General features: G+C 44.4%; 1 protein-coding gene across 2 annotated transcripts in view; it reads left to right on the forward strand.

Moving 5' to 3' along the window:
- pdss2 (prenyl (decaprenyl) diphosphate synthase, subunit 2) overlaps window positions 1-23,032 on the forward strand; it is a 35,827-nt gene extending 12,795 nt beyond the window's left edge. For both annotated transcript variants that reach the window (XM_083791568.1, XM_083791567.1), the window contains 6 exons: window positions 6,943-7,141; window positions 11,906-11,980; window positions 14,533-14,712; window positions 16,532-16,663; window positions 17,086-17,121; window positions 21,072-23,032. In XM_083791568.1, coding sequence (XP_083647694.1) covers window positions 6,943-7,141; window positions 11,906-11,980; window positions 14,533-14,712; window positions 16,532-16,663; window positions 17,086-17,121; window positions 21,072-21,227 — 778 coding nt within the window. In that variant the 3' untranslated portion in view covers window positions 21,228-23,032. The remainder of the gene's footprint in view (window positions 1-6,942; window positions 7,142-11,905; window positions 11,981-14,532; window positions 14,713-16,531; window positions 16,664-17,085; window positions 17,122-21,071) is intronic.
- Window positions 23,033-26,453: the final 3,421 nt, after the last annotated feature.

The following is a 26,453-nucleotide window of genomic DNA, read 5'->3' on the forward strand; positions in this document are numbered from 1 at the left end:
TGTCTTGAGTTGACTTCCTCCAACTACATAATCGCTTCATTAGACATTATTTGAGCCATCTGCCAGTCTGCCACCACCTCCCACACGACATCTCTGTCCACACCACTGATGTGTCGTTATCGCCACGGCAACGAGTGTCGTTGGGTCCTCCATCAAGACTGTGTTAGAAGGGCACTTATTACCCATCTATTGATATTCTATGGACTAAGAGATTAAACCCAGAAAAACCCGTAGTATGCCAACAAGCATAATTAGACACAGCGTTGCACATGGCTGGGCAATGTCATACCATACAATGACTTCTATGACATTTACGATGTTGTATTGAAGTGTAATTTATTTTATTTCAGCCAGTTCCCACTTGTAACAGAGACGCAGTATCAATGTGTTTTTGCTGGTTAATTTTTTTTTAATAAACTTCTAGCGTTCCTGCTTTTAAGTGTTTCCGTTGTTTTGTTTTTACACAACTAAGTGGGGTCTTTGAGGGAGTTCACAGCTCCAACTTAACGTCCCACAATTGCAGTCACATAATTGTGACATTGGCTTCTAAATATACGTGCAAATGTCATATTATTTACTCTTGGGACGTTAATGATGAGTTTACAGTATAGGTTACATACAGACTATAATGTAATGCCAGTTGCAACTTATAAAAGCCCAGCTATTGGGTGCACGCATGTTTATTTATTTATTTAGTGTTCCCCAGTGTGACCCATCTTAAGTGTACATGGAATTAGAATTCACAGGCATGCGCTTCCCAGCGCTTTGATATTTGCGTTTTCCTCCCTCAACACGCAGTCACATAAAAGTCCCAGAATGCGAGAAGTGAGAGCAGGGGTCGCTGTGTGTGTGTGTGTCTTTACGGCTGTGCCAAGTGGTTACCAGAAGTGACTGTTGTATTTGGCGCGGTAATGTGCGCTAGACACCTGAATGGCTCCTTTCTTGCTCGTAGCTGGCACAAGGTGCGTGTGTGTCTAGTGCGGAGCTGTGCCGCGTTGGGCTCTCGCGTTGAGCACGCACATCCCTATATTAACTACTTATACCCTATACACTTTGTTGACCGGGGTACCCCGGGGTTGCATACTTGACCCCCCTTTTTTTTACCCTCCTCAACACGTATCTTTGATGAAAATAGCAGATCTTCCCTCTTCCTGGCTGCTTGTCGCACGGCGGATCTCCCCCCTCCCCCAACACCATTACAAACGATCACACTATTTTAAAGTGGATTTTCATTTTCGTGACACGGAACGGCGATAACGGCCTGGGTGCTTCTTCAAAAGGTTAGTGTAAAAACTAGGCATTCAACGGGGGATTGCGATTTAATTCATGTCGCAGTAAAAAAACACCCAGAAAAAGTTACAATATGGAGATAAGGGGTTTCAGCGACGATAATAAGACCTAAGTGGTTAAACCTAATTGGAACAAGGTGTGAGTCGTCAGGCCCCCGTTCATTCACGTATCCATGCGGCTCGAGATATGAACGACTGTTATCACACATTCACCTCATGTCTCTCAACTTGCCATATACTCATCGCTTGCAGCAACGCTGGATCACTGGAGCTGGCACACATTCACTCCATCATGGGTGATGGATCATCATCCCCAACACACACACACGCGCACGCACACATTCCCACTTGCACGCCGGGCATGGCTTGATCACCTCATTTGCACCGTCTCGCTCTCTCCGTCGCTCTCTCTCCCTCTCTCCCTCTCTCCCTCTCTGCACTGTCCCTCCTCCAACTCCCCCACCTCCTCTCCCGGTCTCATTAGCACCTGCGCTGATGGGGAGACGGAGGGAGGCAGAGGGGGGGGGGGGGGTGATTGATACCTCCAGCGGACGGTATCCTCCCTCCTGACAGGCAGCATTTGTAAAACATCTCGCACTGCGCCGCCCGACACCAACTAACTAACCAGCAGAGCACCTGTACTAGCCCGTTTAGACCCGAGGACGCATCGGTGTCGCCTCATAGCGTTTTAACCACTCCAACCATTATTTTAAACTTAAAGCTGTTGAAAAATAGCATATCTACAAGCGCATACCTGTGAGCTTGTAGATGTGCTTTTTTATCCTGAAAATGTGTCTTTGAATATATATATTCTTTCCCCCAGCAAACGTTTTTAACGCAAATATTTGAGAACCACTGATATAGAAACAGGTTTTTCAGAAAACTGTTTTGGAAGACATTTTGTAGAATCTGGTCTGGGGTCTTAATGGGCTAGACAGACACTGAAGATACACCGTAAGAATCCTCAGTATTAACTTAACTCAGAGTGTAGAGAAATGCAACCTACACTCTCTTAGTTACATTTAGTACACTTGAGTTTCAAAATGGATAAAATGACAACACCGTGTGGGGATTTTGAGTGTGTAGATGGGATAGAGACAGAGTGAGCTCAACGCGCATGCACCCCCGTTGCGTGCGCGCGCAAAATATTGCGGATAGTTCCAAACTGTAGCCACACCTCTTAATTTGGTGGTTTGACAAATTAATGCGTTGTGCCGCTGGAACGGTACACGACGAGAGCCCATGTGATGGACAGACCACTGTTCCATTAACCCCCCCCCCCCACACACACACACACACACACACACACACACACACGAAAGGAGGGAGGGAGGCAAATGGATGAGAACAGAACACTCAGGACAAGGGGCGTGGCGGGGGGGCGGAACGCCTCGGCAAGATGGCATCGGTTGCTATGCAACTGGCCACCAAAGCTATTTATACATCGGCCCTCTTGTCCCCTTTTTATTTATTTCTTTTTCCTCCCCGAGCTACGCCATGCCCGCTGATCAGGACTGCAAGAGTGTGTGTGTGTGTGTGTGTCTCTCTCAAACAGTACTCATGTGTTTATGTTTTATCTCCATGTGCACATCTCTGGCGCACACTGTGAATTCTTGGGTACATTTGGGTTCAGACTTTTGCCTGTTTTGTATCTCCGAGTCTATAGACAGTGTGCTTCCACTTCCAGTCATACTTACATTAAAGGTGACCGCAAACTTGACCGCACTTTCTCATGCGGTACTGTGCAAAAAAAAACCTGAATGCTTTTTTTGAAATTCATCAGCAGCAGTGTTGCAGTGAAGATAGCCATCAGCAGCATGGAATCTTAGAATCGCAGTCCCCAACTTTTTCTCCCACTGAAACGTGACTTGTGCACTCAGCGCCTGTCAGTCGTCCCCCCCCCCCCCGACTGCGTTCCTGGTCTCGTCACCGCCACCGAGCGGAGGAACCTTTCACTATGTGCAGACAATGGGGGTGATTGAGAAGCCAAATAGATGACATTATTGAATTTTAATAACATCTTCTAGGGTCCAACTTCGAATGCGCAATTACCTGTAAGTGGCTATCAGCGCACTCAACCCTGCCTGAATGGATCCCTCCCGTTGCACAGCGGCGAGCGAGCTCATTCCATATGGAGAGGAGCCTAATTATCATCCCCCAGCAATGACTGAATCAACATTTGATTATAACCTCCCTAAGGCTGCACTGAAAAGGCTCTATTCATAGACCCACTTTTCACCCCCTGTCTTTTCTCCCATAATCAAGAATAGCTGTTATTTTCTAATGATTTTATTCTTTTAACACAACCCCTGACACACTGCGGTACAAGCCGTTTGCTGTTGTGTGTTTTTTTTATCAGCTTGCAGAGGTGATCAATGAGCAGGCAGCCCAGACTTCAACACTTCTTTACAACACTTTTTGACCATTAGTTATCCTTCAAACCAGGACAACAAAGGAAGCTGAAATGCTTGGAATGTTAAGCTCTCTCTCACAATCCCCCCCCCCACACACACACCACACACACACACACAAAGTTGCTGCAAGATGATATGACTTTTAGCAATTTTTATTTTTCAGTGGTCTGTAACGAGGCTTGTGAAATGTCTTTACCTTTTTCTATGCATACTTTGTATATATGTTAATCTGAAAACCAGATTTCGAAGAAGAAGAAAAAAGCTCAGTTGGAAAAGTTGGCGCATCAATTTTGTTTTTAATAAATGGATGGAATTCTTGGTTTCAACTCTCAGCTCCGCAATCAACAGTGATGTACGTATGTATGCCGCATAGAGGTATTCATATACAGTATATTACGACTGCTCTTCCGAAGGGCGTGTGACAGTCAGATGCCATGCATAGAGCACATGCCACCTCTCCATAACTGTTGGTGTTTGGCCGGCACTCTTTTGATTGAGCATAAAGGAAGCAATAAAATAAGCACTATAAAAATAGGCCTTGACGATGTAAAAGGTAGGATTTCAGAAGTGATATAAAAGATGACACTGACTTCCAGGGCTCGGGGTCACTAAAGCCTGATCACTCCAGGTAATGAGGCAAACAACCAGTGACTTTATACGGGACCAGCATGTCTCAAATCCAACTCGGAGCCTGGCCTTACAAGGCTTTAAAAGCTTCTTCTCATCTGTTCCAGCTCAACCATGGCACCTGCCTCCCTTAGAGTATATATTACCCTATTTGCCTGAATATAAGACTACGTTTTCATCCAATGGAAATATCCTAATCGTATTATAATCGGGGACTACACTATTTGACATTCAATGTTCTTTTTCCACAAATAAAGTCTTGAAAAATGGGGGTCGTCTTATAATCGGAGTAGTCTTATTGCGGTAATAGACGGCACCCGGGAGAAACCCTGAGGCGAAATGGACATAGTGGCCGAATTTGGTATTGCAGCGCTGGGCCAGAGCTGGTCCGTTGACTATCGTTGCGCACGTGCATGATGGCACGTGAACGCTGGTTCATACGTGAACACATGCAATGATAGTCAACGGCAGCGTGTTCATGTGTTTGGCCCAATCCATCCCAGAATGCACTCTGTTCCTACCCGGAAGGAGGAGTGAAATCGCCTCATGCGCTTTTGAGCAACTTAATGCAAGTGGATGGGAGGAGAAATCCGGTGCCGTCTCTATTAATATATACTCTAAGCCGCCTCCCTACTCACCCTGTCCCATTGACCATTTGCAGACTGCGGCCATCTTGTCATCAGAGTTTGGAAGCACTCGTTTTCAGTAAAGCAATGTCCTGCTGCCTCTTATTTATTTGCAATTTTATTGCAAATGTAAACAGGTCGTAGTACGCAGGGCAGTTGAGTAACATCTAATGAGCACTTCCAAAAAACACTTGACAAAATAATCACCAGCAAGGACAGAACGTAACTCAGAACAGGTCTACAGTGGAGAAACCAACACTTTGAGAGAATAGAAAGAGAATAATTATTCAAGCTTTTCGTGCAGCTGCAATGTTGGTGCGTTTGTGTAATACAATCAGATAGGACTTTTCTGTTTAGATGAATGGGCTGTCTATGGGAAGTTGCACCCTGTTAGCACCTTTCCATTAACATATATGGTAAGATGGCCGCGATCTGCATGGTCCATAGTCCTGTTGCCACAACAGTGGAAATCATGCAGCAGTAGTTATGTTTGTGTCTCCATGACCGCAGGGGTTGGTCTCAGAGGCACTTGCCTGTCAGGCAAGTACAGGTCAAGTTCTACTGGCCCACAGGCCATGCCCGCTTGCCCGAAAACTTAATCCATTATAAACATACAGTAGGTCAAATTTGCGGTACTATATTAATGTACAACTGCAGAGTGGTGACAGGATAGTCACTTCGAAAAACCAGAATGAGTACTGCTAGTTGAATAAAGGTAGCATTGTTCTTCATAAATAGCCTATAATCTATCTCTATAAATGAACGTTCGCCCCACCGACTTAAAATTCGACACACGCGTTCCACACCCCCACCGGGAGTGCAGTGCCTGGTGTCGAGTCCGTCGGATAGCCGGTTGTCCAGAACCAGGACAAAAGCCTCTGCCCGGGATCGGAATCGCACCTGATCACCCCTAGATCTCCATATACAGAGCTGGTCTGTTCTGACATCAACAATGAGGTTCTGACATCTGCATAGACGCCATATTTGTCCATGCCTGACAAAGAACTCCATATTTATGAGCATAAAGTCATGCATTTCCAACTTGCGCCTTCGTCCTACTCCTCCCGCCCAACATTCTGTCAGGTGCTTCCCCAGCCTGTGTAGACCTCCCTACTGTCAGGTGCTTCCCCAGCCTGTGTAGACCTCCCTACTGTCAGGTGCTTCCCCAGCCTGGGGAGAGTACCTCCCTGCTGTCAGGTGCTTCCCCAGCCTGGGGAGAGTACCTCCCTGCTGTCAGGTGCTGCCCCAGCCTGTGTAGAGTACCTCCCTGCTGTCAGGTGCTGCCCCAGCCTGTGTAGAGTACCTCCCTGCTGTCAGGTGCTGCCCCAGCCTGTGTAGAGTACCTCCCTGCTGTCAGGTGCTGCCCCAGCCTGTGTAGAGTACCTCCCTGCTGTCAGGTGCTTCCCCAGCCTGTGTAGAGTACCTCCCTGCTGTCAGGTGCAGCCCCAGCCTGTGTAGAGGACCTCCCTGCTGTCAGGTGCTGCCCCAGCCTGTGTAGAGTACCTCCCTGCTGTCAGGTGCTTCCCCAGCCTGTGTAGAGTACCTCCCTGCTGTCAGGTGCAGCCCCAGCCTGTGTAGAGGACCTCCCTGCTGTCAGGTGCTGCCCCAGCCTGTGTAGAGGACCTCCCTGCTGCCAGGTGCAGCCCCAGCCTGTGTAGAGGACCTCCCTGCTGTCAGGTGCTGCCCCAGCCTGTGTAGAGGACCTCCCTGCTGTCAGGTGCAGCCCCAGCCTGTGTAGAGGACCTCCCTGCTGTCAGGTGCAGCCCCAGCCTGTGTAGAGTACCTCCCTGCTGTCAGGTGCAGCCCCAGCCTGTGTAGAGGACCTCCCTGCTGTCAGGTGCAGCCCCAGCCTGTGTAGAGGACCTCCCTGCTGTCAGGTGCAGCCCCAACCTGTGTAGAGTACCTCCCGCCCGACTTCCCTCCCCCAATTAATTAAGGCATTATGGCAAATGTCTACAATGATTTATCCCTTTCCCTCCCCCATAGCCAGCGGCACTTGGCAGAAATCACAGAACTCATCCACACTGCCTTCTTGGTGCACCGCGGGATCGTCGACCTGAAGGAGTGGACTAATTCGGACGGCCCACTGAAGGACATGCAGTTTGGCAACAAGATGGCTGTCCTGAGCGGAGACTTCCTGCTAGCCAACGCTTGTACCGGACTGGCCCAGCTTAACAACACTAAGGTAAACCCCCTACCCGTCAGCAGCAGTCTGAGCAGCGAACTCATCGCCAAAACAAATCTCTTAATATATGACACCGATATCAATGACAATCCCTGTATCGATGCGGGGGCCTCCAGGAGGCCGCAATTGTGGTTCCCGCTATCGCCGTCAATTGTGTTGGTCCTGCTTAAATGTATTGAATCGACCGATCCGTTCCCTGACTTAAGCCACATCGTGACACTCGCGGCCCCATGCTTGCACACGTTCTCAATTACACACACACATGCGCATAGGGAGCCCCCTGCTCCGTTTTTGTTTTGTGCAATCGTGGAAACGGAGAGACTCGGCTCGCTATCGTTTTTAGCGGCACAACGCAATGTTTACTGTGCAATTGAACCATAGAGAGGGAATCCTTCTTATTGACTTTCCATTTATAGACAAGTGTGTGTGTGTACGACCGTACGTCTGTATCCGTCTGTCTGTTTCCAGTGTGCATGCAGTGCTCGCGTATGTACTGTATAGTACACTACGTATGTGTGTGTTTGGTGTGTGTTTGGCGCACCAACAGTCGGTATCTGGTGCACACCCCGGTAACCCCTTGCTGACAGATTCTGTCACCAAGCTCCTGCCGTCAGAATGCGGTCGCCCGAGTGGATCAAAATAACCATGTTTCCCTTTCCCTGCGCCCGGCAGCCAAACCAGCCCTTATCGCCTTCCCTGTCCCCCACCCCCCAATCCCCCCCCCCCTTCCCCCCGTCTTATTCAGCACAACAGTCTGGGTTTACGTCTGAAACGTGGAATTTGAAAAGGTGTCCTCCTCCTACTTTATGATGTAACCGGCTGTCATGGTGTTTGTAGTGCTGGAAAGAAACACTGTAAGAAGGCATTTGGCATAAGCTCGTCAAAGTGATAACAGTTCCAGAGCTGCAACGTTGTGTTGCGAACATTGTGATGGACATTTGTCACTGTGGCTGAAGGCTCTGTACCCTCGCCATTTCCCCCCAAACAATGATAAACTTGAGAATGTGTATGTTGACGATTACAAGTTATGATAGATTCATGTCTACCTGATATTTGTGTCTTTCCTATCGTTTATGTCGTCAGTTTGACTGCAAGGATGGCCGATTTACAGTATGCTTTTTTTTTTCACAGTTTGTGTGGTCATTGTGACATGTAGACAAAAACGTGTGTGATACATGGTATTACAGACATAGGTTGACAGATAAGAGGCAAGCGGTAGCACTTGAAGGCTCCAGAGTTTTTCTCATAAACCAGGCTTTAAAAAAAAAAAATTCAAGGCAAGAGAGAGTGATGGAGATTATGTGTCCTGGCCTTGAGAGGAATCCTATGCCGCTACTTGTATAAACGGTAAAGTAATCTCGGCGCGCGGCTCCGGTTTCTCCCCTTCGCAGACCTGTCGGCAAAACACGATCCGGCTGGATTTGGGAATGGAGTAAGGGGGAGGCAGGGGGAGCGCTTATCTGATACTTTCCAAAAAAAGACCCTCTCCTCCTATACCCAGCCCCACTTCGCAAGGCTTTGCAGAGACACCACATCTGGTAATACTGGAGGCACATTGTCCTTCCAGGTCTGTGGGCGAATCTCGGGTTTCCTCAATATCCCCCCCCCCCCCCCCCCCCCCCGACGGATTCGGTTACGCAGAGGGCACGGCGAGTCTGGCAGAAGTGGCTCGCGTCACCAGACTTTGTTCGGGATGAAACACGGATGTCTGTCTGGAGAGGGGGGTTGGGGGGTGTGGGGGTGTATATGTGCATGTACAATTCAGCTGAGATGGTATGATGAAACAAGGGTGTCTGGGATGTACTGTATATATGTGCACATCAGCTGAACTGTTCGGAAGGATGTATATACACTGTACATATCATGTCGCTGTCGTGGTGTGCCCTTCAAAGCAGTTACTTTTCAGGAAAGAAGTAGTAAAAGACACTGTTCCAATGTATTATTGTCACTTAAAAAAATAGCAGATATACAAGCTCACAGTGCATTGTAGATGATGTGTAAGTGAGCTTGTAGATCGGCTATGTTTTTATAATAAAGCTTTATTTATATAGCACCTTTCAAGACCAAGGTCACAAAGTGAAGAATACATCAGAAAGTACAAAGAAATCAAGGATTTCTTTGTAAAAGGATTAACATTTTTCTACTTGGGCTTGACACACTTGACATTGGAAGTTTCTGCCGACAGCAACGATATACAGATCAGCTGAGCTGTTCAGACGGTGTATACATTGGGGACTGGCACTGCCCATAAGTCCCACATCCCGTTGGTCCGACCTACGTGACCGGTTAAGACTGAGGTGTGGGTTAGCGACCTACGTGGTCGGTTAAAACTGAGGCGAGGGTTAGCGACCTACACGTGGCCGGTTAAGACTGAGGTTAGGGTTAGCGACCTACACGTGGCCGGTTAAGACTGGGGTTAGGGTTAGCGACCTACACGTGGCCGGTTAAGACTGAGGTTAGGGTTAGCGACCTACGTGGCCGGTTAAGACTGAGGTTAGGGATGGGTTTAGTAATCGGTAAACTTTATTTACTAGTTTGTACATATTGATTATTATTGCAAAACATACAGTAACCACTTCAACCCTTCATGTTGGCCATTTGAAAATAGACGATCTACAAGCTCACAATGCGTCGCACTGTGACGCATTGTGAGCTTGTAGATCGGCTATTTTCAAAAGATTTGTATACATTTGAAACTTGAAATGGGACATTCTGCATAATGAGTACTTTTAATTTTGGTACTTTAAGTACATTTTGATGCAAATACCTTTGTACTTTTACTCAAGTACATTTTCAACTTTCTATATCGCAATATAGATTATTTTACTTAAATAAAACACGCGAGTACTTTTTCCACCACAGCCGAGCTGTTGTTCAGACGATGTTCAGATCAGCTGAGATATATACATTATGGTTTCCTCTGGTCTGCTCTGTCCACACTTAACATGGCGAGGAAAGGAAGAATGCAGGGGCTCTGCTAAACATGCCAACCACTGTATTTAGCAGATGGTAGTCATCAATGCCGCTTTCAGCAGCCATTTCCAAGCAGCAGGCATGTCACCGGGGCAGTTTGATAAGGAGCAGCACTGTGTTACTTGTTACGTGGAAATCTGGACAAAAATGTAGTCATGCATGCCCCCTGTAAGAGGGAACGGGCAACTGCAGTCTTAGCAAGCACTTAAAAGGCAAAGCTGTTCAGGAATCCACAGCATTTTTACAGTGAAGCTGGCACGGCCGCTGCGTTGTGATCGATACGGTTGTGCAGTGTTTCAATGGTCCATGTACAGAATAGTGTTTCAATGGTCCATGTACAGAATAGTGTTTCAATGGTCCATGTACAGAATAGTGTTTCAATGGTCCAACAACAGTTTGGCCATAGGAGGTTTCAACAGGTTTCAGACGACATAGAATGAAAATGGTTGTGTGTGTGTGGAGTGATTTTCTCCTGCCAAGCTTGTCCCATACGATACTAGCCCCCAGATATGACGCCTACTTTGTTTTGCAGTGTTGCAGCGCTATCCTTCTTTTGGCATGAGACAGACAAACTTGTCGAAATACACTAAAGATGCCGATCAGTCGCCGCATCAACCCGACATTACTCTAATCTTCAAGCATACTCGACTGGTAAAGAAATACACGTGGGCTAAACTGTAAGGGGCCCAGATGTAATCTCATCACTCCAGAGTGTCATCATTAACCCCCTCGGCTCATTCCGTGGTTGGCCATCTGCCTTTTTAGCCCCTCGGACGTGGCCGACACCCGATCCCACGTTACGGTGGAGTCTCAGCCGTACTTGGCTATAAATACTAGTGTGATTAACGGTGGGATCGTCCTTATGAAAACACCAGGGGGGTAGAGGGGGGGTCCCCAGAGGCCTGATAATGAGCTGGCGAACAGGAGTAATCAGAGCTGGTCCATGTTGCAGCCATTCACCTGGCCTTGACCCCCCCGGCCCGCATGCGGTATCCAGAACCCGACTGGACCATGTCGGCATTCAATCCAAACAATGGCTTTAGGTCACAGGTTTTCAAAGTGTGTGTGTGTCTTTGTGTGTGTGTGTGTGCGGGCGTGTGTGTTTCTGTTTCTTAGTTTTTTCTCATAATGAACGCATTACTTCATCATATAAGAGTGTCACACTAAAGTACTGAGAATAACCGATCTACAGGCTCACAACGCATTGTGGAAATTGTTAAATTTTAAAACAATACAAGGTTTCCACCCAACAGCAACGACGTCATACAGTATATAGGCTAGAAATTTGAATTTCAAATAATTCAAATTCATAACATTGGTGTGCCAATGTAACCACTTGGCGTCCTTATTTTTGCGAATGTCGTCACAAAGATACCAAAAAATTATAATAAAAATACAAAGGGAAAGTAGCAAATCTGCAACCTTGAATTGCCACAGGATGTTAGCTTGTAGGTTCGCAATTTTTTTAATTATCTTTTAAACCATTTCACAAAGAAAAAGGTGGCCAGAAGCTACAGATATTTATGGGAACGTAGCCTGGATGGAAATGTTTGAGAAGTTTAGATTAGAACAGCATACCTGGCTGAGGAGAACCAACTTCAGTCTGGCGCACACCCATAAACACGCTTGCATGCACGCTGCACTACTAACAATTCTGAAAGGCTACACGCATCAACAATTTGATGTTCTTGTTCCATCTGTTGTTGTTGTTCTTCCATCTGCTGTGTACTTTGCTGACTGATGGTGGACAAGTGGACTTAAAAAAAAGTATCTCACTTTTCTCCCCGGTAGGTTCTCGAATTGATCTCAAGTGCCATCGGCGATCTGGTCCAGGGTGTCTACTATGAAAGCCCTGCTCATCTCGAGGTAAGATCAAGATCTGGTCCAGGGTGTCTACTATGAAAGCCTTGCTCATCTCAAGGTAAGATCTGGTCCAGGGTGTCTACTATGAAAACCCTGCTCATCGAGGTAAGATCAAGTATTCTCATCACGCTGACTAGGCGTGCAACAGCTTATCGAGCTAATCCATTTCATCGATTGATTATTCATTCCTATTCGGGGCATGTCATTGTAGGCCAAAATGTTCAAAAGAAAAAAAGGGGGAAATGACAGATCTACAAGCAAAGCATACATTGTGTGACAAAGTATAATGGGGCTTAAGAGGTTAATCCAATCGCTGATATTTTTAGAAGCAGGTTTTCATTAAAACCTGGTTCTCAAATCTTCGATTACAAATTAAATAAAATGTAATCGATAGAATAATCGTTAAGAAAGATCGTCTGTTGGGTGGAAACCTCATATGTCCAAAACGGTTACTTTTCAGACATACCGGTACTTGGATGTGGGGTTTTCCAAAGCTTTTACTACAGTCACTGACTGAGAAGGTGAAACACAGAACAGTGGAGATTCCTTGATTATTCAATTAACAAAAAAAAGTAATCCATGGAATAATGCCTAAGAAGATAATGTATAGTTCCAGCCATAGTCGGAAGGTTCCAGAAGTCAACTCCGTTTACAAATTATAGCACGCCTGCATGACATCTGTTTAAGGGGATGAATCATCATCACACAATGGATTTATTACATAAGTCCTGGTCTGACAAAAGATGTGGTATAGACATCTAAGAGAGACTAGACATGTTTACTATGAGAGGCTAATTAAGACCATCTCACCACATAATGAATCAGAGAGACAAGAGATCATTTCGGTTTCCATAGTTAACCACTTGAACCCTAGTGCCCGACACATTGTGAGCTTGGAGATCGGCTATTTTCGGCAAAGACATTTGGTGTTTAGGTAAAAAAGAAAAAGAGAGAAAAGGAGCAGAGAATAGTAAAGAGCCCTGTCGGACCTTATAAGGTTTAAAAGTGGTTAAGGATTCTGCAGCGTTGTAACAAGGTAGCTCAGTTTCTCCTAGAAGACGACACATTTTCAGACTAGAGCCCACTGTCGTGTTCTGGCGCAAACAAAAGGCAAATCTTTGGCTTTCTCCGGAAAAAGGCCCAGAGTTTAAATGCATACTATATATCTTTAAACAATAACGATTGTGCTAAACTTTAACACTTCTTGGATATGTCCAGAGATCAGCGTCTTGTTTCAGTTTGACCATTTTTTGTCTGCTTATTAACCAACCCACCTAACTAGATTACCAAAACGAATAGTGTAACTTTATGAGTAGGCCTACTAGCCCGTTTAACTTTATGAGTTACTACCCCGCTCACACAGAAGACACACAAATATTCAATTCGGGGAACTTCCCAGTACAACCACAGTCTTATACTGTGGTCTTGGCCACTGAGCACTGTTTGGGGGGGTTCAGTGCCTTGCTCAAGGGCACTTTAGCGGTGTTGGAGGACGGGGTAAGTGGTGGCCATTCACTTTTTCCTGCCATTCCGGGGAATCGCTCCAGGGAGCTTCTCGGTCACAAACTCGCTCCTCTAACCTCGCTCAGCCACCGCTGAGCACCAATACCCCAGTTGACCCACCCGCAATGAAATCAGTGGTGGAAAGAGTACTCGCATTTCTTAATCAAGTAAAAATATCAAATCTGCAATGTAGAAGTACTCTCATACTCAGAATACATACTGCAGAATGTCCCATTTCACAAGTTTTCAAATGTATTAAAAAATCTTTTGAAAATAGCAGATCTACAACCTCACACAAGCTCTGATAATTGTAAAGTAAAAAAAAAAGTGCAATATGTGTCAAAAGGTACTTAGTTACTTGCACCACTGAATGAAATACAGTGTGAAATGTGCTGTCGCACAGCCAGTTAGTTACATGCTGAAATATGGACCAGCATGTGAAAGAGGACTTACTTCAGGAAGTTTCGCTCAAATGTAATGAGTCATAAGGTTGCTGTCGGACGGACGCGTTTTCAGCTTGTAGATCTGCTACTTTTGCTATTTTGGAATTTCACTCCTGAAAAGTAACGGTTTTGGACATATGAGGTTTTCACGTCTATTTCAGGGGTTTTCAAAGTGGGCACTGTGGGAGTCCCAGAGGGGTCCTTGAGGTCTTGAGTCCACGGGGAATCCCCCAGCAGAATGATCGAATAAAAACCACTTTAACCACTTTAACCATTCAGGATGGGAACCCATTTTGGTGTTTAAAGCATCATGTTATACTTTAGCTATTGAAAAATAGCAGATCTGCTATTTTTGAAAAATCGTGCAAATCTTCAGGGGGGGGGTCCCTGGAACAACATATTTTCAAATGTACGGCGGCCAATTACAGATATTTTTGGGGGTCCTTGACATGAAAATGTTTGAGAACCACCGACATGGAAACATAGGGTTTTTCAGAAAACCTTTAGGAATTGGAAGACATTTTGTAGAATCGTCCTCAAGTCTAAATGGGTTAATTAAGTACAGTACTTCAGTAAAAGTACTTGGTTGCTTTCCTTTTTCTCCTGCAGGAGAACATCAGTCTGAGCGTTGGTACCGTCAGCACGGCGACATGGGAGGAGCAGACGTTCCTCTCCCATGGGGCGCTGCTGGCCAAGAGCTGCCAGGCAGCCATGGAGCTGGCCAAACACGACAAGGAGTCCCAGAGACTGGCCTTCACGTATGGCAAACACCTCGCCCTCGGCCACAAGGCAAGTCCCCCAACCACCTTCTTTTTGTGTGAAAGTGTTGTTCTGGCTTCAGCTACAAACGATGCAAAGGTACAAAGAGTAGTGTTGATTTCGTCGACTATGGCGAAAGATGTTCGTCGACTACCTTTTTTCACTGGGGAAAACGGAATAAAAAGGCAAATAAAAACTAAGCTATGATGACTAAAACTATGACTAAATATATTGACAATTTTGTCAACACATAAAAACTAGACTAAAAACTAGGCTAAAAGGGACTAGTGGACAAGAGAACTAATATAGCCGATCTACAAGCTCGCAACGTGTTGTGAGCTTGTAGATCGGCTATTGTTGGAGTGCAACCAAGTGTAAAATCAGGCATTACGACGCAATCAAGGCCTGTCAAAACACATTTGTAGATTAGTCCACTAAAATCGTATGACATTTGGCCGACTAAAACTAGACTAAAGCGTTTCAGATGACTGAAATGTGACTAAAACTAAATTAAATTTTATTCAAAAGACCAAAACTGAAATAAAATATGCTGTCAAATGAACACCAACAAAGAGTCGCTGTCGAAGTGTTGATCAGTGCTCTCGTTGACGTCAAGCATGCGTGCAAAAAATATAAAGGAAAATATAGTTTGGTCGATCTAACAAGCATCGTCATGAATTATGTAAATACTTTATATAACAACAATGGAAACGTAGTCGGTTGATTCTATTTGTGCAAGTATTATTCCTTTCTGTGTCGTCTCCTGCTGTGGCTCTTCATGGCTCCAGATTTGCGTGGCTACAGGGCATCTCAGCAGGGGATCAATAGATACATTATTTCTGCAACAATCCTCCTAATCAGGCTAACTCTGTTATGCCACTTGTGGGTTTCACCAAGTAAACTCTGGCTTCTCGTGATTCTAATGAATATATGTTTGATTCACTCGAGCCAGGCCCGATAGAGAGAGCCTCCTGCTGAGCTTTGACGCTAGACCCGAACTTGATCATGCTTTGGCCCCCTTTCGACTATGAAGGGTGACCCAGAACCCATAACCTGACACTTTACAGAACCCGTCAAATTCTACAATAGTTTTTTTCTATTATAACCAGAACTGCCTGAAGGTGATGTTATGACATTAACCCATTCTGGTGTTTTAAGCATTATGTTATACTTTAGCTATTGAAAAATAGCAGATCTACAAGCTCATAGTGCGCCACCATGTGGTGCGCTACGAGCTTGTGGGTCTGCTATTTTTGATTTTTATATATATATATTCTTTCAGAGCGAACGTTTTTTTATTTTGACATCAGGCCTAGCAAACTCCTAATGTTTTTGCTATTTTTATATGGGTTTGCAGAACTCTAGGTTAATACTACCTTCTACCTATAGACACTATGCACACTTGCACAGCAGCCATATCGGAATGGAATTGGGCCTTTTCCTTCCATAGGCGTTACCAATGATACTAATGAAGGCTCTGTTCCATTTAGTGTAGCACAGTGGTTCTCAAACATTTTAATTTCAAGGACCCCATATAACTCTGAGTGTACAAATGGAACCAAATGGATCCTTACGCGTTTCCAGTGAGCCAACATGCACAATAGCAGCACCCTGACCAGTGACCAGCACTTTGACCAGAATGGAACTGAGCCTTCATTAGTATCATTGACAACACGGCAGCGTAATGGAAACAAATCCAAGAACATGGCACGATTTACTTACCAGTAGTTCTTATAGTGGAATAGAGCCGAAACGAACACAGAGTTACTTAGTGAAACCTCTGTAAAAGAAAAAAAAGGAGCTGGTTGACTGAAAGATGACCGGCATGTTCTTGTGCTCCCTTCTGTAGTTGAACTCTGACCTGCAGCCGTTTGTGAAGAACAGCACGGTAGAGCCGGTCTCGTTCAGCCTAAATGCCGCCCCTGTGGTCTTCCACCGTCAGAGTGTGGGCCAAGAGATGTGGCACCGCCAGTTACAACAGGTAATGATGCTTCTGTGTGTGTGAAACACTGGCTAGAATAATAAACTGCTGTGTAAATTAAGTTGGTTATTTTGACGATAACAGAAGGCCTCTATATTTAATGGACTAGGCATACTGGCATAGCGTCTCACAGGAAACGTTTTTTTTATAGGCCAATCAAAGGCCTAAAACCAAGCGGCACAAACCAAATGTCTAAAGAGACTTACTGTAGATAAGACCATTATCTGTCAACTGATTTTATATTCGCCAATTCCAATGGCAGGCTAAATAATACTTTACTTAATGTCTTAACTTACTACATTTTGATAATTTTATGCCTAAATGGTGTTTTCTATGAATGTTTACTAAATCATAAATATTTATTTTGTGAGATGGGGAATTGTCATGTTGTCTAATTGTGTGTTATCTCTTTACTGTAATAGGTGAGAGGATACAGAAACCAGCTGGATTATTCAAAGGTGAGCAGACAAAGTTATACACTGGATGTGAAAAGCGACATGTTGATTAATGTGCAGTGTCCCTGGTAGGTAAAACAAATCTGATTTAAAAAAAAAAGAAAAATAGTAGAAATACCACACAACTAAATGCTCTCTTGCAAGTAAAAGTACAAAGTATTGGTTAAGAAGATATACTTACAGTACAATAAGTAAAAAGTATGCACACTTCAGAATTTGTCAAACCTTTTCGAAAATAGCAGATGTACAGTATGAAATATAAAAAAAAAAAACAATTATAGCCATGTTTTCAAATTTTTGCTTCAGTTAACTGAAATGTTTAGTTTTTTTTCTTTCTATTCTAATTTTAGTCTTATACTACGGTATTGTATCCTTGGCAGACTAGTATCCTTTTCACGGTTACGTGCTAGGCCCATTTCGCACGCAAAACCCTGCTCTGGCCACATTTATTCAGCAACACTGCACGGTTGGCAAGAGGGGCCACCAGAGAAGGAGGCCGTCCTCTTCTCTGTAACCAATATCAAAGTTGAGAAATGAGCTTTTTACAAAGTCAACGCGTGAGAGGGAAGAAGGGGACCGATAGGGGTGCAGGAGGAAGAGAGACCGAGGCAACAGGGGAAGGGGTCTGACGCGATGGGGGTGGGGATTGCGGGGGGGGGGGGGGGGGGGGGGTTATGTAGTCGGGTCTGAAACCAGAGCAGGGCGGATTGGTTTCCGAGGCCTATTTGTGGAGGAGACACTGAGGCTCAGAGACAGTGGCATTGTGAGTGAATCTCCTTCAGCACGGGGAGAGAGGGACATGGGCAGAAGTTTTTCAGAGAGTACGTGAGATGTCAAATGAGGGACACGGGACGGAAAGGTGAGAGCAGGAGAGACGCAAGGGACGCCGGGGCGAGGAAAAACGTAGAACATTATTATCAGTGAAGTGCTCTGAGTGGGATTACTGCAAATGACACACACACAGCTACAGTAGTTATAGATGCTTACAGGATGCACACATAATATACTATATCGCTGCTGTCGGGAAGAAACCACCTAACTGTTAATATTTTTCAGAAAATGAAAAATATAAAATTTTCAGGAAATGTAGAAAAACGTATATACAATACTGCCTCATCAAAGTTGGCGCTGTGACTTTATATATTGTCAATGACTTGCATGAGAGGGGGAGAGGTGGTGGAGTTAGCTGTTTTTGCACAGTTTGGTCCAATAGTGTAAAAATGGAGTTAGGTGGTTTCCTCCCGACAGCAACGATATGTATATCATATTTAGACATAAAACACATGCACACAGCACCTCCATGCACCTACAATATATAATTGTACTTTTACTTGCATTCTTGTATATCGTCTCTGTCGGGCAGAAAGCTCATAATATGAGCTTTCTGGTCACATATTATGTGACCAGATTTGACTGAGAGCCTGCCATCGTGCAAATTCCAGCTTTCCAGCTTGAAAAAGAATAATTAGTTAATAGCACAGGCAGACTCTTAACATACTAGAGCATGTCTAAAATAAGTGTCAGAGCTGAAATTGACATGTAAATATGAAATAAATGAACATGTAGCTACGTGTAGTTAGAGACCACAGAAGTATAACCTTTCAAACTCGCTGTTTTCTGCAAGATATTATTCAATAAGACATATCTCCAAAACTGGTGGGTTAAACTGAACAACCAATGTCAATTTGAAGCCATGATTCCCTGCTTTCATATGGCATGAAATATTTTTAAAAATAAGTCAGTCAGTCCCTCAGTCAAATTTGGTCACATATGTCCCAAACTGTTAACTTTTCAGGACAAATTCAAAAGTAGCAGATCTACAAGCTCAAGACCTGTCGCTTCGCACCATATTTCAAGTTTGCTACTTTCGATGCTTTTATGAGATGCTGTAGTATGATAAAAAAACACTAAAAGTTAAAATATGGAGATGTTTCTGCCCAGCAGCATCGATATGAGATGTTTGAAATTCGAATCTTATAGCCTGCAGTAGGTCACAATTACCCAGAAATGTTCCCCACATACATACTAGAGTAGACGTAGTCTCGCACAGCCAGGCGATCTCCCCAGACAGACTGCCGGCGGAGATCTCTAATGGCCTGCCTACGTGAGACTAGAGGAGATGTGAAGCTGCGTGGAAAGAAGGCATTGAGAGGGGATGTAGGGGAAGAAGAAAAAAGAAAACGTGGCTATCAAAGTAATGAGGGGATGCAGCATCAAACGGAGGGTCATAAGGGGAAACATTAAGAGAAGCGGGATGCCGCATGGAAAGAAAGAAATAACGTTAAGTAGATGAAGGTGGTGTGTTGTGAAATGAAGCATGCAAGGCCTTCTCCCTCAGCTGAAAAGAAAACCAGGCCGGTACGTACGGTGCTATTCGCCTGCCCATAGTAAAAAGAACTCTGAAGACTGTACACTAAAGTTAAAGTAACACTATAAGGATTTTATTGTGTCCGTTTTATTTTTTCCTTTTTTGCATTTTTTTTAAAGGGAAGGCCTACAGGACTGTCCAACAACCAGCTCCAGAATTTAATTAAAGTGCCCTTTTAGCAGTTCCTTTTAGCTTGCATACTTATAGTACTGCCTTCTAGGAAATAAAGAATCAACCCTCCCTTTTCTACCCATATTGTGTGCGCGTGCGTGCAAATGTCAAGCCACAGATATACTGGACACTTGCTGGTATTGTCTTTCTTACTTGGGTCTATTCTCTTCTTGGATACTGTTCTATATGCCGAATAAGATTCTTCCCTAGAACAACAACAATGTACATCGACTACATGAACCATAGCATCCTTATTCTGGGGAGGTTTTAAATTTGCCGGCCAAAATGGCAGATCTACAAGCACACAACATGTCACTTTGTGTTTGTAGGTAGGCAATTTTCCCCGACAATATTTTGTATCCAGGGCAAAAAAGGAGGGGACTTTATTATAAACCACTGAAGACCCCGTTCAACGAAATAGCTCCGTTCTAAGTGGTTAAAAATATGTGTTTCTACAGACTGCTTTCAAAAGCTCGTAAATAAATACTGGATTTGGCATCCCCCTGTCCCTTCCCTCAGTCTCATCATACCTGTCCATCTGTTTTGCTAATTTGAGATAGCAATCATTATAAAGAAGTAAAAACGATGTCATGACAACAATGTTGGAGTATCTAAGACAGCCACTGAAAAAGGAGAGAAATAAAGTTTGTATACTACTAAAACAAGCGTGTACTCCTTGTAGTGTGGCTGTTTTCGGCAAAGTAGTTGGAGTAGAGGGAAAAAAGGAGGGAGCCAAGTATAGATCCTTTGGGGGACCCTGGTTGACAAACGGGTATGCGTGCGACATCATCATCATACCCGGAAGTTATGCGGGAACGCCTACCGAGTGGCAAAAAAACGACTTTCCGGCCTTGACAGCCCATACATCCAAACAGAAAGGTCCTATCTGATGATTGCATTAAATCAGTGCCGGGTCGAATTTTTGCAGTCTCCAATACGTTTAAAGAGGTCATGTTCAGTGGTGGAAAGTAACCAAGTACATTTACTTAAGTACTGTACTAGTACTATTGTGAGGTATGTGAGTATTTCCAATTTCCAATACTTTTACCTCTACTCCACTACATTTCAGAGGCAAATATTGTACTTTTACTCCACTACATTTGAAAACTCGGGATCGGGAGTCGAACCCGCGGCACACCGCCAGACAGCCACGGTGCCTGGACCGCTGAGCCACGGCCCAGGCCAACTACAACCTTATTGTATAGACAAAATAATGTACACATTTATCGATTGTTGTATAATCTGTTGACGATTAAAAAAAAAGACAATGTCACTATAGGTCATTAAAATTAACACTCTGGATTTTACTGGTTACGGCAATTAGGTCGAATGAAGACAATTTTTTTTTCTTAATCTACTAATTTAAAATAATTTATGTCTGGATAATTCATGCCTTTTGTGTTCCTCTTAACAGCTGTGGGCGGTCATCAAGTCGGAGAAAGGTGTGCGCTCGGCGCTGGACTTGTGCGGTCACCATGGCAACAAGGCTCTGGAGGCCATCCAGGCTTTCCCTTCGTCGGAGGCACGCTCCGCCCTGGAGAACATCGCCTGTGCCGTCACCAAATTCTGACCCGAGCCGGACTCGCCGGCGCTCCCCTTGTTCTAACTGTACCGTCTCACCACAGGGACGAAAAGCGTTAAATGGAATGACACTCGTTTTGTTTTGGGTTCTATGCACACAAAATAATTCTTCCTACTTCCGGGCCACTTCCCTACTTCCTTCACAGATGTTACCAATTATACTAATTAAGGCTCCGTTCTATTTAGTGTGCAGTGGTTCTCAAACTTTTTTAATTTCAAGGACCCCCAGAACTCTGAGAGTGTACAAATGGAACAAAATGGACCCATTATGGGTCCATTTGGTTCCATTTGTACACTCCATTGTACACTCCATTTGTACACTTGGGAAAGGGCCCAAGTTATTTTCAAAATGTCTGCTGTGCATAGAGACCATTGCTGCTTGACCCCCTGCTCTTTTTCACCGGAAAGTGGAATCTGTTCCATCACATCTGGAACGGTTTCCGTAACGTTTTTTTTTTTAAATCACACAGATAGAGCTGGCGTAATGGACTTCATGTGTGCTTTATTACAATTACAAAATCGGTGGTTCTCAAACTTTTTTTTAAAATTTCAAGGACCACCATTTGAGAGTTACAGACCTGTAAGGGTCCATTTGGAAACCACTATAAGGAATCATTAAGCAATCAGAAAAGGATCCCAACCCTAGGGAGTGGGGGGGGGTGTAGACCACTGGTTCTGGTCAGTGGCCTGATGGATATATTCTATATCAAACTGGGGGGTCCTTGACTTGTAATTAGAAAGGATGGTCGTCACTGGCGTAGACGACCACGCGTGTCCTCCGATCAGCGGGACGTCGCCAGCTGCTTCATTTCGCCCTGATTGTTTTGCCGGGAGGGCGTAACACGAATGGAGGAACTTTACCAATGCCACTCCCCACTGAACAGGCGCCCGGCCAGACCCACCTGTAGGAGTCAAATGGTGTAGCGATGGATATTGCCCGCCGCGAACACAGCCAATTGGAGCGAGAAGGATTTGAATCCCAGTCTCCATGGGGGGTGGCGGGTAGGAATGTTTCCCCTATGCGTCACCCGGACGGACGCAATAAAAATACTCTTTAAGACTTCTTTGAGCCAGGTGGCACTGTCTGAGAAAAGACTGATCTCTTTGGCTCTGTCACTTTGCAAAACAGCCAGCAATGATCGTCATTAAAGAAAAAAAAAACTTCGACCCATCCATCATTGTGTCATATTATGTTGTCTGTGTCGCCTGATGATCATGTTTGTCCCAGCACTGGTGTGTGTATGATCAAATCAACCCGGGGTGGGGAAAGGTCATGCTGCACGGCCCCAAACCCCCCCCCCCCCCCCTTCCCCCCAACCGCCCTGGCCCAGCCTGCAAGCGTATTGCAGCTCCGCCAGCAGTAATTATTAATGAAGAGACTTGAACAAATGGACAGGAAATGCAGCGGTATTGATTGGGCCGGCTGCCCTGCACTAAGCTGCGTTGGCTGGCGCCAGGCTGGTGGCCTGTGGTTTCCCAGGCTGCTGTCTGTGCCGCGGAGCGGAGGGGGGACAGCCAAGGTGTGAAAGCACACTGGAGGGGGCAGCAGCAACAGCAGCACCACTGGCAGCTGTCTGTCACATCCATAGCCTCCCCCACACCCCATACCACACACAAGCTGAAGGACAGACTGCTGCTGGGGAATTGGAGGGGTGAGATGGGATAAGAGGAGGGGGTGGGGGGTGTAGAGCAGTGTTTCAAATGGGTCACGAGTAAATTTTTTCACCATTTTCTTTGACGTTTCCTATATTTAGAAATGCATACCAAAACATTTTCACACGTTCCTAAAAATAAAATGAATAAATTATATATATATATTATATATATATGTGTAAAACAATTTAATGTTAAAAAAATAGCAATTCGGAGCTTTTAGATCAGCTATTTTCCACTATTATTGATACGTCGTATAAGTTATAAATTTGTAATGTAATATTAGTATTTATTTATTTTACGTTTGGGTCCCGTGGAGACACCTAATCTTTTTGGGTCCGTCTCGTGCCGAAAAGGTTTGGGAACCCGAAAAGCAGCAGTGGAGGACAAAGAGAAGGAAAGGGCAGGAGAGAAGATTAGCAGGTCTCGGGACATGAGGACGACGGTGGTCACACGAGAGAAGCACAGCGAAGAGTACAGGCTTAACGTTGACTGTAGGCGGAAAGGCATTGGTGCGACAGGACGTCGTTTAGAAGAGACGGATTGATATCCTCTTAGATTTTGGATATACGAATATTATTATGGCATAAGATGAGTGTTGTCTTTTCATCGTTCGCGACGCACTGTGAACTCATAGTTCTGCTATTTTAGAAAGAGTTGAAAAGACAGAAAAAACAGTAATGGGGGTATTTGTTCAAAAATATGATTTTGTCAGGTGGTACAGTAGTAAACCCACCAGGGGAGCAGCGGTGAGTTGTGTGTTATACATAGTGATTTTTACTAGTAGTTGCCTAGTTTACAACTAGTCGCCGACTAGTTTAACTAGGCCTACCTAAAAAAAGTTTTATTTTTTTATATAATATCTGTACATTTAAAAACTGTACATTGGTGACTAATCTAGCTGATCTTGAGGCCTACAAAAATGGGAGGATTTTTTTATTTTTTATCAACTAGTACCAACTAGTGGATTTATTAGTTGACTAGTTGCTTAAAGCCCTAAAAAAAAAAACAATTATTTAATTAATTAGATAGATAGATAGATAGATAGATATAGGAGAGTAGGAACAAAGACAAACCTCCAGGAAGAGTAAAGGTGTCACTGAGGATTGGTTGGACGAAGAGCGAAGAAGCTGGTATTTCTTTTTTGGCTGGAAAAAAGAGGTGGATGTAGCCTTTCTAGTGAGATCAGAGCTGGCCCACAACATGCATTGGGAGGGGCAGTGTCTAAAAAAAGCAAATGCATGTCTCTTTTGCCTGCTTTTTTTTGGTCCACTTCCTCTAGTGGGTTTTCCGTTTCCACTGGTTGGGTGTGATGGGTACAGCCAGGCACCACAAACATGCCAGGGAAAGCCTTGAGCACGTAATGAAATATATCCGCACCTAAAGAAGATTTATTATACCATGTTGACAGTGACAGACTGACAGTGCAGGGAGTGCAGATGGCATGGGGGTGAAAACCGTCTTAATGTTAAGATATAAATTGAGATTTCCATTTTCTTTTATGTTAAAAAGGCTAATTTTTTTCTAGTAGTTGTTGATATTGTTCTAAGATTGAAGGCGCCACCTGAAAAACATTTTAATTAAAAGCCTCTTAAGCACTGAATATCGTCTGTCGGGTGGAAACCTCATATGTCCAAAACTGTTTATATTCAAAAATAACAGATCTACAAGCCTCAAAGCGCTTTATTTTTGCTGCGTTTCGAGCATGTGGATCTGCTACTTTTGAGGCAACACAAAAAGTTAGAATATGGAGGTAAGACATTTCTGCCGGACAGCAATGATATGATTCATGAACAGAAGCTCATTCAATGGTGCAACCACACCAAACTTGTTCTTCTGTGCTGGTGTTGAGTGTTTGTTCATGAGGATTTAATTGCTGTGTATTTTCTAAAGAGCACATTTTTCCCCCAAGTACCCTAGGGGGTAACGGAGCACACACAATTTTAGAACGCAAAAAATGTGTGGTGGAGTCATATTAGACTTTCCATCAGTCCTGTTATGAATGGCCCCGTCAAATAAACACCTGTTAATATCACCATGTGGCTTGACTGTGATGGATGAAAATCATTCTCCGGCGATGGGAACAGTATGCCTGCTTTCCCCGCGCCGGCACACACGAGCATATTGGCCAAAAATGACACTTTAACGAGCTCTTCTGTGTTAAGTGCTGGATCCCAGCCCCTCGCTGCAAAACCTTCGCTTCGGTGACCCTGGACCGTGGCTTTCCCTTCCACAGGTCTGGCGCGCTTCATTGCGTGACAGATCAGACTGCCATCCAGACAGCTCATTAGCCAAATAATGAGAGCCGCGCAGCCGCACGTTGTCTTATTATATCATCTCCATATCGACATATCTGTGGTTAGTGACAGAACATTGGGTGCCAGCGTGTGCGTGAAAGTTAAATGGCTGATGATTAAGGTAGAATTATTGCACAAGGAGATGTTCCGGAGTTCACCGTGTATCCACGGTGCTGACCAAAATCTCGATTATCTAAGGAAAACCCAACGTAGTTTATGATGAAATATACTATATTAGATATATTTGCTTTGCTAGTAACAGTTTATTAAATTTAATCACATGGTGAGCCCTTTCTTTGCCATGTCTGCCCATTTGTCAAGATGAGATTGTGCTCGATAGAGATTTTAATATGTGGAGCTCAATAGAGACGTTCATTATGCAGCGCTAAGGAAGACTTAACGTGTTATTACGACTGCAAACCCAGAAGCTTTACTTTTTGGCATGTCAGTGCACTTCTATCATTCTCCATATGCAGACTATCTTACCATTATAAGTTAATGGCAAGGTGCTACCTAGGTGCAACTTCCAATGGCAGCCCATTCAAAAAGGTCCTATCTGATAGTCTTAACAACGACAAACTCACCAACATTGCAGCTGTAAGGAAAGCTTGAATTATTCTCTTTCTATCCTCAAAGTGTTTGTTTCATAACAGAATATGTAGGCAAGTGTGTTTGTCTTATTATGTAACGCCATTTCCGCTATTCTAAAGCCCCCTCAGGTACAAACACTGGGCACCCCTATCATAGAGGGACTGAGAAAGCCACTGTATGGCTTCATCTACTTTGCTATGGCTACGACTCTTGCTGTATATGACGATGACCATACGGCAATCTTTGGACATGGAAATCAGAGTTGATCTTTTCAGGCTCCAAGTCCAAGGTGAGAGTGACCAGGGTTTCTGTGAGATTCTGCACTCCTTTTCACATAGTCAGGGAAGGCTGATGTTGCTCAAAAAAGTTGTAGCAAGTCCCTTGAGAACATTCCTCCTACCCAAGCTTGATCCAGCTTGTCAAAAGGCCACTACATTCCAAATTTCAGTACATTGGGCTGGTCACTGACTCCATGACTAAGACTTGGGAACTTTACTGGACCCATCTTGTAGATGCCAGCCAGTAAAGCTCCCCTACTTGCTGCTGCAACAGTCATGTAGGCCTATTGGACGCAGAAAATGATGCAAAGCTGGAATCTTTTGCACCTCGATATATAGAAGTTGTATGATCAGGACCAAAAAGAAATCTTCTCCGTGATGACTAAAGGGCGGAGT

The sequence above is a fragment of the Protomyctophum parallelum genome (assembly GCF_964188405.1).
Source record: "Protomyctophum parallelum genome assembly, chromosome: 20".
Lineage (NCBI taxonomy): Eukaryota > Metazoa > Chordata > Actinopteri > Myctophiformes > Myctophidae > Protomyctophum > Protomyctophum parallelum.